Source organism: Aegilops tauschii, chromosome 4 (genome assembly GCF_002575655.3).
Source record: "Aegilops tauschii subsp. strangulata cultivar AL8/78 chromosome 4, Aet v6.0, whole genome shotgun sequence".
NCBI classification, from domain to species: Eukaryota; Viridiplantae; Streptophyta; class Magnoliopsida; order Poales; family Poaceae; genus Aegilops; species Aegilops tauschii.
Window position 1 is genome coordinate 408,938,834 of NC_053038.3, and position 17,232 is coordinate 408,956,065.

At 46.2% G+C, this 17,232-nt stretch overlaps 1 protein-coding gene and 1 non-coding gene across 2 annotated transcripts; both read left to right on the forward strand.

The window, feature by feature from the left end:
• The first annotated feature begins 367 nt into the window (after positions 1 to 367).
• Positions 368 to 2,247, forward strand: LOC123493340 (pentatricopeptide repeat-containing protein At1g69290). Its single transcript, XM_045227912.2, has one exon. It carries the CDS (start codon positions 492 to 494, stop codon positions 1,899 to 1,901), a length of 1,410 nt encoding a protein of 469 aa, XP_045083847.1. The 5' UTR covers positions 368 to 491; the 3' UTR covers positions 1,902 to 2,247.
• Positions 2,248 to 4,377: 2,130 nt separating this feature from the next.
• Positions 4,378 to 5,952, forward strand: LOC109733283 (uncharacterized). The gene is made up of 2 exons (XR_006662928.2): positions 4,378 to 5,277; positions 5,524 to 5,952. It is a non-coding gene; the product is annotated as an uncharacterized protein (transcript).
• The last annotated feature ends 11,280 nt before the right edge of the window (positions 5,953 to 17,232 follow it).

The following is a 17,232-nucleotide window of genomic DNA, read 5'->3' on the forward strand; positions in this document are numbered from 1 at the left end:
TATTAGAGATAATAATCAGGTAGCCCATGAATTGGCCAAGTTGGCCAAGTTCTCTCCTCCTAGTATCTGGATGGATTCACCTCCGGATGAGATTATACATTTTCTTGTAAATGATACAATTGTGATTGAATAAAGGAGGAGATGATTTGTCAAAAAAAAAAACAAAGTGGCCACAAAAATTGATGACATCATATTTAGATGTGAGATACATAGACGGACCCTTTTAAAATATACGATGAACTATTTTTAGCATACGTTGAGCATTCTTTAATATGCATAAAACTTTTTAAAAACACGAACTGAAAAAAGAGATAAAAACATCCAACAGGCAGTTTATGGAGAAGAAAAGAAAAATCTCAAGTGAGGTCGCCAGATTGGGCCTGCCCATTTTACGCTCACTTCAGGCGTCTCGTTCGGACGCTTCCAGTTCCGCTTCGCCTTCCCTTCTGCGCCGCCGTGCCGGACCAACCTCGCTCCGTCGTCCAAACCAGATGCCCCCGCGCTTAACCCTCCTCCGCCGCCTCTCCACCCACGGCGACCGCAACCTCGCCACCCTCCTCGCCGTCCTCCGCTCGCCGGAGGCCTCATCCACGCCGCTCCCGCGCGCCCTCTCCCGCGCCTTCCCGTCCCCGTCAGACGCCTTCCCCCTCCACACGCTCCCCGACCTCCTGCCGCGCCTCCCCTCCCCGCTCCTCTCCCTCCGGTTCCTGCTCTGGCGCCTGCCCCCCTCCCCGCCGCTCCCCTCCCCGCACACCCTCTCCTCGCTCGCCGCCTCGCTCCCGGACCTCCCCTCCGCCGTGCCCCTCCTCCTCTCCTCCTCCCCGCACCCGCTGCCCCTCCCGCACTACGCCCTCCTCCTCGGCATCTCCACTCATGCCGGCCTTTTCCCGGTCTCACTCGCCGTCCTCCGCCACATGCGATCCTCCGGCCTCGCGCCCGACGTGGCCTGCTTCCACTCCGCCCTCCGCGCCGCACGCTCGCATTGTGATGTCTCCGCCGTTCTGGACATCATGTCCAGGTCCGGCGTCAACCCGACCGTCCCCCTGATCGTGACCGCGGTGCATAGGCTGGCGTACAGGGGCGACTTCGAAGGTGCCCGCTGTCTGATTGACAAAATGCCTGAGTTTGGATGCGCGGCCAATCTGGTGGTTTACACCGCGATGCTCGACGGGATGCTCGCTTTTGGTCATGTGGATGCCGCAGTGGGGCTGCTGGAGGAGATGGAGGGTGGCAGACTCGGTGCTGGGTGTGTGCCCAATGTGGTGTCCTACACATGTTTGGCGAAATGCCTGTGCCGAAAAGGGAGAATGGTGGAAGCTCTGAGCGTGCTGGATAGGATGGTAGCTAGAGGGGTGATGCCGAATCGCGTTTTTGTGCGGACGCTGATCGATGGGTTTTGCGCGGCCAGGGGGGCTGGCTTGATTTCCAAGGCATATGATGTGGTGGAGCGTTTGGTCGTTGACGGAACTTTGTCAAGCGGGCAGTGCTATAATGTTCTTCTGGTAGGCTTGTCTGTGGCTGGGATGACAAGGGAAGCTGAAGGCCTCGCGCAGAGGATGATGAAGGCAGGGGTGCAGCTGAGCCCGCTCGCAGGAAGTGCAATGGCGAGGGAGCTGTGTCAGAGGAAAATGTGGTTGCATGCTTGCTGTTGGTTGAGACTGATGGATGATAATGGGGTGCTCTGTGATTCTGATGCCTATGCTGGCGTGTTGTTGGGGCTGTGTCAGGAGGGGCATGTCCTTGAGGCCTCGGCGTTGGCGAGGAAGGTCATGGATAGGGGAATACGCATTGACGCTTCCTGCGCTGATTGTTTGGTGGAGTTACTGAAGCAACATGGTGATGAGGAGCTAGCATCACATGTATTAGGATTGAGCAGATCCCCTGAAGTGATGTCGCTGTGAGCATTGTGTGGTTCTGTGCTCAATTCTTGTGGAAGATGGTTTGAAGAACAAGAACAGTGCAGGGAAAAAACTACCATTCATCGGAGGACCTGTTGTTTTTACATTCTTGTGAGTAGATTGCACGATCTGCTATTGTTCGCGGAAGAGAGACCCCCGAGTTTGTCAAAGCTATCACAATAACTCTAGATATCTGCAGAGAGGGAAGCAAATTATAGCAACTAGAATACCTGCATCAATTTTATGCACATGTGCAATTCTTTAGTGCACTATCTTAATATGATATTTTTTGTGCATATCCATGCAAATGCAACCTTCTCCATAAACATGCTTTTTTTTCCAAGGGAAATATACACCCGGTATTTGCATTGAGACATAGAGAACTTCTGAGAATACTGTCACCGCTGTGTTCGCACCTGAAGATTTTGATATACATTTATGCAATTAGTTTATTAAATTATAAATCATTGTATTATACTATTCCCCAAAAGGCTTTTTTTTAGGCAAGATTTCTACTCAGATAAAGAGCTCATATACAAGCAACTGCAAAAGGATAATTGTCTTAACATTAGTTGTTACTTTCTTAGCATGGGCATGCGATGAAGCTGCAGATGGAGGCAGTGTTTATGGGCATTGGACTAATGGACACGCTTCTTGCCGCATAGATGCTTAAAAGGGGCTCTAGGCATATGAAGTTACCGGGCGTTGCGTGCATCCCCCTGGCCACCTGCATCGAAGAGAACCAAGCATACAATTGGTAACGATTTCCCTTGTATGACATGTACATTCTGTTCCAGTATAATTGGTGCATCATATATTTTCTAATTGCCAGCTTCAGTTGAGTACCAATGCAAGTTGTTGATGCCTGGCGGTCAGATCGCCTCGTACGAAAGTACCCTATTGAATGATGCACTGTTAATTGAAATAATTGTTCCGATTCTAGTAATTTCATTGTTCATTCATCGGATGGTTATAGCACAATGCTGTTATATCCTATCTAAACTCTTCTATGATGCATATGTTTTTCTATTTTCTGATCTCATTGCAGTATGACTTAATTGGACATTTGATATATCCTAGCAGGCGCCGATTGCCAGGCAATGGGAATCTCCTGTGAACTGTCCTTGTTTAATCATGCGGGAGAAGTACATTTTTAGTCCCTCAACTCTTTCGAAAGTTTACAAATGATCCCTAAACTCCAAAACCAGCAAACTATAATCCCTCAACTTTCAAAACTGGATAAGTTTAGTCCCTGGTGCTGCTTCGTGTGCTTTCTTTGCTGACCAGGAGTAGTTTTTGACTAAAACTGGACACATCATGTGCGGGTCCCACTTGTCAGCGTCAGGAGAACGAAAATAATAGCTTTACACAAAATGCACAATGCATAGTTCGAACCTGAGACCTCCAACATAAAGAGTGCACAAGCTAGCCACTCACCAGGAGATGTTTTGTGTTTAACATAGAGGTATATATTGATTTATATTATATACGGGGGTATTAAACGTGTTCAAAATTAACTAATTTAAAAGCGATTTCTTTTTCTTTATTCCTAATTAAAACTGAAGAATAAGTAGTTATGCCATGCTGTGTATTTCTTTTCCTTGTTTTTCTCAATTAATTAGTAGTTTGACTCGTGCTTTTGCATTTGTATTAGGTGTTTGCTGATTCAACTCTGCGCCTTCTTTTTTTCTGGACTCATGTGCATGATGGAGTAGCTATATTGATGTGTACGAATTCATACAACAGAGATATAAATGTCAAAATTTGTAAAAATAATGTAAGTAGTTATTAGTCTTTTTAAATTTAATAAGTAGCTAACTAACTAGTTGACTGAGACGTACCATTTGTTCTGCATTTCTACTTATATCCGTTGCGTGTGCACTCTGCGTGTGGTGCTGATTTCGAGTGTGTGCACCCTGCGTGAGGTGTGGTCATGTGGAGTTCGTGTGTGCACCCAGTACTTCCTCTGTAAACTTTTATAAGATCGTTTAGATCACTGAAGTAGTGATCTTAATGATCTTATACAAGTTTACAGAGGGAGTAATATATAACATGTATCACTCAATACAACATCAGATTATTTTTGGATAGGTGGCTAGCTCCAGTGTGACGCTGTGGGAGGTGCCCAGTTCGACTATTACACGGCATTTTTTGCCGCGTTGATTTATTTCACGTTTCCACCACTGACAGACGGGTCCCACTATATATTTTGTGCATCTCCTGTGACTGGCAGGTGTGTCCCGCCCAGTTTGAGTAAAAAATGACACCGGTGAGCAAAGAAGCCACCTAAAGCAGCATCAGGGTCTAAACTTATCCGGTTTTAAAAGTTGAGGGACTGCAGTTTGCTGGTTTTGGAGTTTAGGGACCATTTGTAAATTTTCGTAAAGAGTTAAGGGACGAAAAATATACTTTTCACTGGAGTTACTTATTTATATGGGAATCCACATACAAACATGTGATAAACTGATAATAGCTCATAGGGAGTTACTTATTTTACTGGAGCCTTATAACTGCATGTGATTACTAAAAAGCCTTGCGATTTATCAACTACATTAAGAAATTTTGATCGCCTACGCATTTTAGAAATTGAATTTCCTGAATCCTGATTGATTTATCTGTGACCAGGTGAATCTCACCAACCGTTCAAGCAGAGCAGTTAGCATCTTCAATTTCTTTTTGGATACTTTATTTGTAATCTAGTGAATTAAGCATTGTAAGAGTAGTGCTTCAGGCAATTCATGACAACTGGTGATTATTTTCCACTTGCATAGACCGTATAGCCTGTTCTTCTTCCCAAGTAAACCTACCACATCAACCTTTTGGTTACACATGATTAAAATCGTAGCCTTTTTCTGTAGGGTCTCGTTAAGGTTTTTAAGCCTGAATTCAGTTGGCCCTTTCTTGTTCTTGCTTAGCCTCGAACACTTACTAAAATTATGTTCACTATGTGGTGCCCTGTCTTATTCAGAATCAGTCCAGCTCTTCTGAATGTGAGCTAATGTTTATTAGAGGTCCACTCACTTTTGCATTACACTGCAGTACTTTTGAAACGGAATTGCACTGCAGTATCACTGTTGAACTTCTGAATTTTGTTCTCTTTTATGTCAGCACTTGTTCCCTGTTCCTTTTTTTGTGCAGGACAATATACTGTTATAGTCTTATGCTATCTCCTATCCTGCAAATACCTTTCAAAGTAGAAATCATTACTTCAAACTGGAGTAAGGTTGTTGCTACGGACTAGCTGGTTTCGTGAGGTTCTCAGCCCAGCCTTGCTCTCACTTCTGGACCATAAACCCCTTCGCCTCCTGGCCTCAACCGTGGTGGCAGCCCCTGCTTGCCTTTCTAGAGACGGGTCCTGCCATTTGTTTTGGTACTAGAGGTAATTTTGACCTCCTCCATCGAAGATGTACATTTGTCTTATCTTTGGTTCAGAATATTGATAAGGCGTAATGATCCCAATAACGAACTGTTGCTTTCCCGTAATACAAGACGAGGACGAACAACGATCTGCCTGCACGCTAATGCTTAGACCTGTTCTTTTTTTTCTGCGTGACTTCAATCTTTTCCTCACTCCCTGGTGTTATGAACTGGACTAACATTCATAATCCGTGGTCTGTTCCTGCAGAGTCTCCAGTAGCTGGTCAGCTTTGCTTCACAGTAACCTTCACCTTCAGCTGATTCCCGGTAACACAACACATCAGTCATTTAGCATATCTTTTGCATGCACCGTTGGTTTGCACGGTGGTGTAGACATACAAAGAGGCAAGGAATCAGGTCCCACGAAATTTTGGCACTGCACTGTCAACCTCAGGGACAACTGCCAGTAGGCTGTCTTTGCATCTTGGTTTGCTATCGGGGAACAATTAACGTCAGATGTCGTTGTGTTGCTCTAATTATATTTCTTCAACCAATGGCGGCGTTGATAATTAGTGTCCGACTGGTATTTGTTATGATGACGAAAGATCCTCACATCAAATGAGTCTCACAGTGTCTAGCTGTTGCCCCCATTATTGAGGATTGCACACAACAAATATAATGTTTGGTTAACCGAAAATCCCAAAGAGCATCAATGCTTGTTGCTCAACAACAATCCTTGCATATACCCTTTAGTTCATAAGATCGTTTATCTGGTTCAACACTCACTTATTCCCATTTTCCACCTCACTATAAACACATGTGGATTAAAAGTTCCAGCAAGTTTTTAGTTACTAAAATTGCACGTCTTAAAACGACTTAGTCCTAGGAGGAACTAGGAACACTGTTCGTCCCTGCTTGAATTTCATGTTTTGCTAATATCTACTCCCTCCTTTCCTAAATATAAGTCTTTTTAGAGATTCCAATATAGAGTAGATGCGGAGCAAAATGAGTGAATCTACACTCTAAAGTAGGTCTATATACATCCGTATGCAGTTCGTATTGAAATCCCTAAAAGGACTTGTATTTAGGAACGTAGGGAGTAGAAAATTGAAGCGGCTGAAAATTAGCAAAATGGCGAATGTTCTTCTCCTCTCCGAACTGAGCTCCAGGATGCATCGCGAAGGGTACGTACCTATCCCAGCGGGGCAACTGAAAGGCCGAGGCCATCGGTGTCACGTGCTTTCAAGCTCGAGCGGTGGGCCTGGCTGGCTGCAATCGGCCGACGCCGCAGCCACTTGGATTGTGGCTATAAATGAGCACAGGAAAAGAATGCGTGCCATTTGGAACATCCTACTACTGTATATGCGCTCGTGCATGTGCCTCAGGCACTAGCAAATCCGTATACTGTGCTGTGCTGGCATACATCTCCCCTTTTTCCCAGTTGCGCTTGCCCTCGTTTTCATTCGGGGAGCCGTCTCGTCTTCATGAGCTCCAGATTGGAGATGGATAAGGTTGCGCTTGCACGTTCGGGCAAACCGCGAAAACGGCAGTTGGTTATCGACCTAAACCTAAACCTGCAGCTGCAAGTTGATCGGTGCACAAGTTGATACGTACGCAGAGACGCACACGGTAAATTAACACATGTCACATGTCCATGTCCCCCCAAAGGTAGGCGGTAGGAACTCGCCCACGGTTGCGGAAAGTGAAAATCAGAACTCTCCAAGCAGCGTCCAATTCCGTCACGTGTTACCTCGCCTTGGTTACTTCCAAGGCATATAAGTATCTTTTTTATATTCCTCAGCAAGAAACAAAAGCAAGGCAAAAAGTTATTATACTACTAGTTGAGATGGAGACGGTGCGATGGGGACGAGTGACAAGTTGGGCAGCTGGCTGGTTGCGCCTAAATTAAACCGGCCCCGGATGGAGATGGAGATGGAGACGGATCATGATTATCTTATCACAAACACTGCGTGCGTCATTTGCAGTTTAATTTGTCTATGCCGTGGGGAAAAGCAGACGAGGGAGGCATGCCAAACAACACACGGGGGCCTACCCGAAAACATGGGTCCATTCTTTATATATCAAAACAAAAGCTATAGAGGTCACCTCAACATGGATAATTCTCTAATCCTCTGAAAATGGGTTGGTTTTCTATCTTTCCAAATGTCCCTCATAACGTAGATAAAATGCACACTCCGTTTGCCCTTGATGTCTTTTCAGCCCAAAGAGCAGCGCATCCCACCATAAAAAAAAAAATCAAGTAATAGACTTTGCCGTCCTATGACCAGGGACAGACGTCCTCGGACCAGGTATACACCTTCTCGGAGAAACGGCAATTCTTGCACAAATGAGTAGCAGTCCCGAGACATGCAAGCAAAGCTGACCGAAATGGTAGAGAAGAATGCTCAGAGTCTCCAATTTTCAGTTTTAGACATTTAAAATGTTTATTTTACACGGTTAGGGTCTTTCTGATTTGCAGGATTTCAAAAATACAAGAATGAAAAATATCACATGATTCCAGTGTCATGTCCTTTTGAATCTTGTAGGAATTTGGATGGCATCGGTGAAAATACAGGGGATTCTTTCAAGAGATTTGAGTGGATGATAAAATTCCTAAGTGATGTAGCACTAAGGAATCCTTGAGAAAAGTCTTACGAATCAATGTAGGATGAACTCCTAAGGATTCTAATCCTCAGAATCACTACTATGAAAATCTGTTGAATCAAAGAGGGCTAGAAATAGGAAGCAAGGAAAAACTACACCTTTGCCTTCTTATGAGGTTGAAGAAAGAGAGAGCCATGTGAGAAGAGTTTTTTGTTATGAGTGAAAAACTAGCTAGGTCAGTGAGAAGAGTTTTTTGTTATGAGTGATGATCTCCTGGTTGTATGAGAGACGTCGTCACAACTCATCACATTCTAATTTAATTAAGCGAACTCTTGCTTACCAGGAATAAAAAAAGACAGATGGTAGGGAGAAATATACTAGCCCAAACAGGTCGTGGTGGTTGCCGAGGGCGGGAGGAAGGGCGAGAACAATGTCAAGGCTTGACGCCACGCAGTCATGACCTATTAATAGAATGTCCACACACAGCTTTCTCACTGCAACTGGCCGGTGCTAATCCTTTACATTCATAGATTATTAACGGGAGCGTACAAAGACAATCGCACAGGAGACAAAAAAGAAGAAGAAGAAAAAGAAAGGAAATCCGCAGCGACTCGGTGAAGATCTTGAAACAAAACAGAATCTATCGATAGGTGGAAATAGAGGCTCTGAACCCTGGCTGTCTAGCCCACCACCTCATGGTGCTAACCAGTAACACTCAGGGCCTTTCTCAAATTTGCACATCTTCCATGCTTAAATTTCACGTTTTACTGATATTCACAAAATTTAAGCAGCTCAAAATTCGCAAAGTCGCCGTGCTCTTATCTCTGAACTGAACTCCACGATGAGTTGTCCAAAAAAAAAAAAAAACTGAACTCCACGATGCATCACAAAAGGGTACCTATCCCAGTGGAGGGCACTATAAATGAGCACAGCAAAAGAAGGCGTGCCATTTGGAACATCCCACTGTCACTGTATATATACGTTCATGCATGTGCGTGTCTCAAGCACTAGCAAACCCATACACTGCACTGCCGCACACATCTCTTTTTTCCCAGTTGCGCTTGCCCTCGTTTTCATGTGGGAGCCGTCGCGTCTTCATGAGCTGAGCTCGATCTGGCGCAGATGATGTGCCAGCCGCATGTGCTGCTGATTGTGCTCAACTAAGAGCATCTACAGCCACATATGACAAATATGGCCCCTCAAACGTTCGTGGACGTGTCTGGACATGTCCGTGTGCAGTGATCAGACAGGCCTCAAATTTCACTTCTTGCATCCGGACATCTCGTACTAGATTCTTATATCCATATAAAGACATGCAAAAAAATAGAACGTACGTACTACGTCGATTCTAGCTATTCCTCGTCGGAGATCACGACGATCTCTGAGCTCGGCTCCGGCAACATGAGCGGCAGCTGCGGCTTCGGGTCCTCAGGCGCCTTCGGCTGCTCCCCTCCGGCCTCCTCCGCCTCTATCTCCACGTCGAGCTCGGTGAAGAGCGCACCGGACTCCGCCTACTCCCGCCGGAGGAACGCCCGGTTGGCTTCCACATAGGCCTTATCCTGGATGGGCTCAAGATGGCTTGCTGCTCCGTCATCTCGTCGGACTGGGCGACGGCAAACTCCGCCTCCGCCTGCTCCAAGTTGAAGGCCGACACCTGCTGGTCCGGCTCCTCTGGCTCCTCCACCTTCATCGGAGCCATCTCCTCCTCCTCCTCTTCCCCGACCGCTCCTCCTCCTCCTCCGGTCCGGCAGCGATACGGGCGGCGCGCGCGGCTTGCCTCGCGCGGAAGAGGAGGAGGAAAAGAAGGCGTGCCATTTGGGACATCCCACTGTCACTGTATATATGTTCATGCACTAGCAAACCCATACAGTGTACTACTGCATGCAGCTCCTCTTTTTTCCCAGTTGCGTTTGCCCTCGTTAAAAGGGAATTTTTTTAAATAATACATTTTTTTAAATTACAGAAATATTACGCGGAAAAAAGAAATTTCAAAAATAATACACCGTCGGCCCGCAGCCGGCCGATCGGCTAGCAGCAGGCCTAATCGGCCCACAGCAGGCCGATCGGCTAGCAGCAGGCCGACTGCAGGCCCGGCTGGCACGCGGTGGCCTGTGGTTGGTCGGGCCACGTCGCGCGAGGGGGAGGCAGTGGGCTGTCGGCTTGTGCGCCCCTGTCGGCCTACCGCCCGCCGATCGGCCAGCTGCTGGCCGACAGGGGGCTGCCACCTGACACGCTGGCCGGCCCGGCCTTATCCTCTCCTTCCTTCCTCTCCTTCCTCCATTCTTCTTCTCCCGTTGCTCCTTTCTTCTGTGTTCTTCCTTCTCTTCTCTCTACAGAAAAATGGCACCCATTTGTGCACCTAAATGAGCAACATTTTCGTGATTTTGGCACCGTGAATGGGTTCAACTCATTTTGGGCAGCCAAAAGAGGTGTCGATCTACTGACGGGGTAGCTCGTGGTGGTCGTGGTGAGCATTTTGGTGGAGGTGGTGGTGGTGAAGTTGGGGCAGTGTGGTGGTGGTGAAGTTGGGGCAGTGTGGTGGAGGTGAAGCTGTTGTTCGTCGTTCTTCGTTGGAGCCGGAGCACCGGCAGTTTTTCGTTCGTCGTTCGTCGTTCTTCGTTTGCACGCACGCTTCAAGGGTATATTTCAGCCCACATTTTTTTTGTAGGTGCTCCGGTAGTATACATAAATATTGTTATTTGCCCCGGTAGTATAAGTAAATATTTGTGTGCGATTATTGTTATTTGGCCCGGTAGTATACGTAAATATTTTTATTTGGCCCGGTAGTATACGTAAATATTGTTATTTGCCCCGGTAGTATACGTAAATATTATTCGTTCGCACGCACGCTTCGTTCGATGTGAAATTAAATTTGTGTGCGATTATTGTTATTTGCCCCGGTAGTATACGTAAATATTTGTAGTTGCTACGGCAAATTTTCGTAATATAGTTTTAGGTGTGTGAATTGTATTAGTTGTTAGTGGAGATAATAAGTTGTTGCTTAATAGTTGACACGTACACAGGTGCGTGATAAGAAGTTGGAAACATGAATAAAAAGTTCGAAAGAAGAGACAATTTTTTTTTAAAATTGATTAAAATTAAAAATACATCAACATGGGCCATATAATTCAAATAAACTGAATTATCATATTTGTCGGTTATATTATTATTATTATTTGAGGCCTATTTATTATTAGTGAACATGGGCCTATTTATTATATTATTATTAAAACAAGAGTCAAGCAACTCATCATAATCGTCCACATAGATTAAATTATATTGATCGTGAAATTTACTATGGTCCTGGTAATATATAGACATGTCTAATACTTGTATTTCGTTGTTGAAAAAAAATAGGTGAGTCGAGATGTCCGATGTAGTGAAGTTGAGATCTTACTATGGTCCTGGTACTGTCCAAACAAATGAGTTGGGAGCAGATCTGAGTGAATTTACTCACATAGAGGTGGCAATCAGCGCACCACAAACATGGTCTGTTAGTCAGTTGAAAGAATGGATTGCGGCAAGTTTAGGTCTTGATACTGAAACACACACCGTCGGTGTTCATGCATTGTGGACACGGTCGAGTTCAAAAATTTACTTTTATTTGAGGCCGATAGAGGGAGACTCCGATTGCGTGCGGTGGTTACAAGGTTGTGAACGAAGGGGATGCAATCCTGTTGCTTTAGTGCTTCCCGTCGTGAAGGAGGTCACTGCACATGAAGGCGAGGGTGGCTACGAAGGACAGAGCAGTCAGGTAGAAGGAGGAAATGCTTATGGTTACGAACAAGGACAGAGCAGTCAGGTAGAAGGAGGAAATGCTTATGGTTATGAACCAGGGCAGAGTAGTCAGGTAGAAGGAGGAAATGCCGATGGTGATTACAATGGCGAGGTGGACGCTGACGAGGTAGATGGGCACATGCAGAACCAGATGGAAGAAGAAGACACCGATGTTGAAAGGGGTCATGCCGATGATTCCGACGAGTCAGATGAAGAAGAAAATGCAGAGGAGGTCCTGAATCCTGCATGGTGGAATCATGACTTCTCATCTGCAATGACCGTGAATGATGGACATGATTCAGCCTGGCAATATCACCAGAACAATATTGCGACGGGTGCTATGTATCTGAACAAGCAAGCCCTGAAGGATGCAATAATTAATTGGGCAATGTCCACGCAAAGGGTTTTCAAAGCTGAGGTGTCCAGTCAGAAATTCCTGACAATGGTATGCAAGAACGCAGATTGTCCCGCAAGGGTGCACAACTTTCTCCCTAAGTATGGCACAAGTTGGGTGATAAGTGACTTAGTTAATCACACTTGTCTTATTCCCCGCATCCCTCAAGATCATGCCAACCTTTCATCCACGCTTATTGCTCGATTGTTTTACGATGAGATAGTGCAAGGCAAAGCTATGGAAGTGAAGGCAGTCCAGACAAAAGTCTTCGCCAGGTTGAAGTACAGAATTTCTTATGGCAAGGCTTGGAGGGCTAAGCATGCAGCGCTTGAGAGGAGATTTGGTTCTTATTTTGATGCATATGACTCTGTTGTCCACCTCCTCCACACCCTGCAGCAGCGGAATCCAGGCACCTATATCGATATCCAAGACATGTTCATGCCAGAGTTCCCAACTGTGAGGGTGTTGCATCGTCTCTTCTTCTCTTTCGGTGTATGCATCGAAGCTTTCAGGCATTGCCGACCGGTGATATGTGTTGACGGTACTTTTCTCACAGGCAAATACAAGGGTCAGATCCTGACAGCCATAGGTCAAGACGGCCAAAATCAAGTCGTCCCACTGGCATTTGCTTTTGTGGAGAGTGAGAACATTGAAAGTTGGACATGGTTCTTCAGGCAGTTGAAAATATCAGTTGTGAAGGAGAAGCCCAATGTGTGCATCCTTCATGACAGGCATGCAGGTATACTCAGTGCGATAAGGACACTAACAAACCCAGGCCCTGAGGAACAAGTTCCATGGCAGGACTTGCAGAGCCGTTGGTGCATGCGCCATCTCGGGGCTAATTTCTTCTCGTAGTTTAGAAATAAGAACCTGATGAATCTGTTCAAAAAACTTTGCAAGCAGAACCAGTTATGGAAGTACAATTTGATACGCGACAGACTTAATGTGTGCACGCAGAGACACGTGAGGGACAGGAAAGCTGCAAGAGATGCAGCGGTGAGGGCACATGTTGAAGCAGTAGCTGCACAGTTGGCAACAGGAACAGCGGCCGTGGAGGAGGAGGCTGTTGGGCTATGTGACCTGCCAGGCTTTGACCCACCTGGTACTAGGAGAAGGCTCGGGAGGTCCATTAAAACCTTCGAGCAGTGGATAGAGCATGAGCCTCTGGAGAGGTGGTCTTTGCTACATGACACACATGGAGCAAGGTACGGTGTCATGACAACGAACCTCGCGGAAACATACAACTTTGTCCTCAGAGGAAACCGGGCATTGCCACTTACAGCCATCGTTGAGGGTATTTTCTATGGCACCGTCAAGTATTTCAGAGACAGACGTCAAATAGCAGAGCAGCATATCTTGAACAACCCAAATACACGGTACTGTGAAAAGAGTCACGAAGTACATGGACAACAAGATGCAAAAAGCTAGGTCACACACTGTAGTCGCCATCGGTAATCAAGAAAGAAGGTTTGAGGTCCGCTTAGCCAACAACAAATTCGGATGTGCAAATGAGTTGAGGACGCATGAGGTGAAAATTGGCAATGAAGCCTGGCCAACGTGTGAGTGCACATGCAATAAACCGAAATTGCTTCACCTACCTTGCTCACATGTACTTGCTGCTTGCGGGCAGCTTGGAATGGATGCAATATCGTTTGTGTCTCCATATTTTCTGAAAGAGGCTGTCCTCAATACCTGGACAGGTGAGCTGATGGGTTTTCGATCAATGGGTAATTTCAACAGCGTCAACCCCGCCGAAAGGCGTTACATTCCAAACCCAGAGCATATGCGTACAAGTAGAGGCAGACGGCAGTGTCAGCGCATCCGAAATGATATGGATGAATCTGAAGCAGGAGGTCCGACTAGGCAATGCATTCTATGCAATGAATTTGGCCATAGGGACACTAATTGTCCCACTTTCGTCACTGGGCGTGGACGAGGCAACCGGGGAAGAAGAGGAGGTAGAGGCAGTAGAGGAGTAAGGGCGAGAGGAAGAAGCTAAGCTAGCACTAGTTTGTTCTGAATTTGTATTAAGTGTGGTGTGGCACTATGTTCTGAATTTGTATTAAGTGTGGCACTATGTTCTGAATTTTTATTAAGTGTGGCACTATGTTCTGAATTTGTAATAAGTGTGACACTATGTTCTGAATTTTTATTAAGTGTGGCACTATGTTCTGAATTTGTAATAAGTGTGACACTATGTTCTGAATTTTTATTAAGTGTGGCACTATGTTCTGAATTTTTATTAAGTGTGGCACTATGTTCTGAATTTTTATTAAGTGTGGCACTATGTTCTGAATTTTTATTAAGTGTGACACTATGTTCTGAATTTTGTATGTGCAGGAATGTCGGGATTGTGTTGCTGAATGAGGACATTGATAGGGGTCATCGTGCTGCGATATGGTATGAGCGCAAGCTTGAGCCTCTGGTCACTCGCACTCCTAAGGAAAACTGGAAGATACACTCAGGATGGCTTCAGCGGTACGTGATTTATTAATTTGCACACTGACATGCATATTAATGGTTGAAATGGGAGACACTAACTGAAAAGTTCTCTGATGAAGGTTGAAATGGGCCGGCCTTTTACCTTTCGCGCGTCTGGTTGAGTCTATCCCGGGTGAGAAACGCCTCGCCATCGATGGGTCTTTGCTGAGCTGCTTAGTGGACCGTTGGAGGCCAGAGACCCACACGTTTCACTTCAGATGGGGAGAGATGGCTCCTACTCTAGAGGATGTGTCACTTTTGCTCAGACTACCGTTGGCAGGTCATGCCGTAGGACCGTTGGACGCACCGACTGGTTGGGAGCGAGCTCTTACAGAATGTTTTCATGGTGTTTTTCCGGATGCTCCGGATCCGGTATGGGAGCATCGCGGACCTAAGTATGAGTGGTTGCTAAATTTCCGGGTAATTTCCCCTACCTATTATCTTCAAGTTATCATGCATAAAGTTTTACAGAAAATAATTGCGGCTTACTAAAACTTTCTCTTCACTTAATGCAGATCCAGAACTTCCGGGCGCCGTTGACTGCGGAACAGATCACTCGGAGCCTGGAGGCCTACTTACTGTGGCTTTTCGGCAAGGTGATGTTCATGGAGAACCATGTCACCACTATTAGCGCCCTCTACATCCCTATGGCACTTGAGATAGCGAGCGCTCAGACGGCGGATCAGATCAGACAGAGGAGTTGGGGTTCGGCGGTCTTAGCGGCTACATACCGAGGTATGTGCAACGGTTGCCAGCTTACATCGAGAAAGCCAGCCCTTCTTGGATGCCCTCTATTCCTACAGCTGTGGTCGTGGGAGGTTCTTTATAGGGCGACCAGATGTACGTGTTCATGAGCCTATAGACGCCATGTTTGATGTTGACGGCATCGACATGCCTACTTTCGGTCTGTGTTGGACTCGTCGTGAGGTATGCACCGTGTTGTAGTTTAATGCAACTTTTTCTGCAGAAGAGATAGTTCGATGCTAGCGGCTACTAACTTTTCTTCTTTGCATAGACGCTTTGCTAGTGATCAGACCAGGAAGGCATACACATCATTAAACGAGCAGTTCGATGCGTACACCGGGGTCATCTGGCAGCCCTACACGGAAGCAGCCATACAAGCGAGATACCCTGCTGGTATGTCTGTGCTATGCACAAGGGACCGAGATTACTGGATGAAAAAATCTAAGATCATCTTCGATGTCTTCGTCGAGGAGATGGCACAACAGAGGGTTATGAGGCAATTTGGTCTTCTGCAGTTGGAGCTACCTCCCCCTATAGAGAACCCGCTGCCAGCACACATCCACAGGTATTAACCAGTTTTTCAATGTTGCATTATCTTTTATAGTACTCCATTCGAAGCTTTAGGTAATTGTTGAACACACACCACAATTTTAGGACGACAAGGAAGGGCATGAACAGGACAACTGCTGACTGGCTAGTTAGACTAGAGCCGTATGTTATAGAATGAGAGACAACAAACACAAATCTATGGCATGAGAATCACAATTTCGATCTCGATGAATTCAATCTCTATTTGCGGCGCTACATGACCGGAACACGGTTACGCATTGTTGAGTACTCCCACCCAGAGGAGATACCGGATCCTACTCCGTCGGATATGTACCCGAGCTATGATACTTCCGGCTCTAGGCAGTACGCGGTAAGATATATTTTCTTTACGTAATCTTGTCACATACTTTGACGTGCAAGAGACAGACATTATTAATCGTCATGGAAATTTGCAGGCTACCTTGACACGCGAACTCTACGACGACGTGATCACCTTTGGACGATCACTATCGTCTGGACCTCTTCTTCATCATCGTCCAGTGGTACAGCCCTTTTTGGAAAGAATTCAGAATAAGATACGGACTGTGTACGAGGCTATCACGTGCACCCGGAGAACCGATGTTGTTCAGCACCAGCAGGAGCAGCCGCGTCACTCCATGCACCGACATCAACCACGTCCACGTCTAGCACATCAGCCGACAGCCAGGCCACCCCGTCCTGACCAACCTGGCAGTTCTACGTGGCACCCGCATCACTATGGTCCCACGTCGAGCTTCGTGTTTTCTCCACAGCCACAGCAACATGGTCCCTCGTCGAGCTTCGTGTTTTCTCCACAGCCACAGCAGCACGGTCCCTTGTCCAGTTTCGTGTTTGAGCCAGAGCAGACGTCACACCCAGCAGGTATGTGTCTTCATATTTACTGTTTTCAATATTAATTGACGCGACCTCATTCTTCATGATGATACATTCCATCGCGTAGGAGCCTATGGATATCAGGCGTCTATGTCGGCATTACATGATACGTGGGGGAGTGATCAACATTCCGAGGACAACATACAGGCTCAGATGTCGCAGCACACCCAGTGGATGAACATGTTTTCGACTCCTCCACCAGGCCCCACACAGGATACACAGCATGACCAGGGAGAGTCTGAGATTCCTCCTCGTCACGTTAGGGCACCCGACAGGTTGGGATGGTCCCCGATTCTAGATCCGCCTCCCCGCCAGGCCAGACGTCGTCACTGACGCTTCTATCTATCAGTAGAGACATTACCATCTATTTCTGTGTGAGACTTATGTCTATTCTATGTATGAGACAAATGACTATGTACTTATGTACGAGACATATGCCTACTCTATTTTAGTACTCTGTTATCGGAACTGCAAGATCAAATTTAGATAGAACATAATATTCATACAACGAGACAT

Bases quoted from the DNA above. Each gene is read 5' to 3' on its own strand.
- LOC123493340 (XM_045227912.2), top strand. From the start codon at position 492: ATGCCCCCGCGCTTAACCCTCCTCCGCCGCCTCTCCACCCACGGCGAC.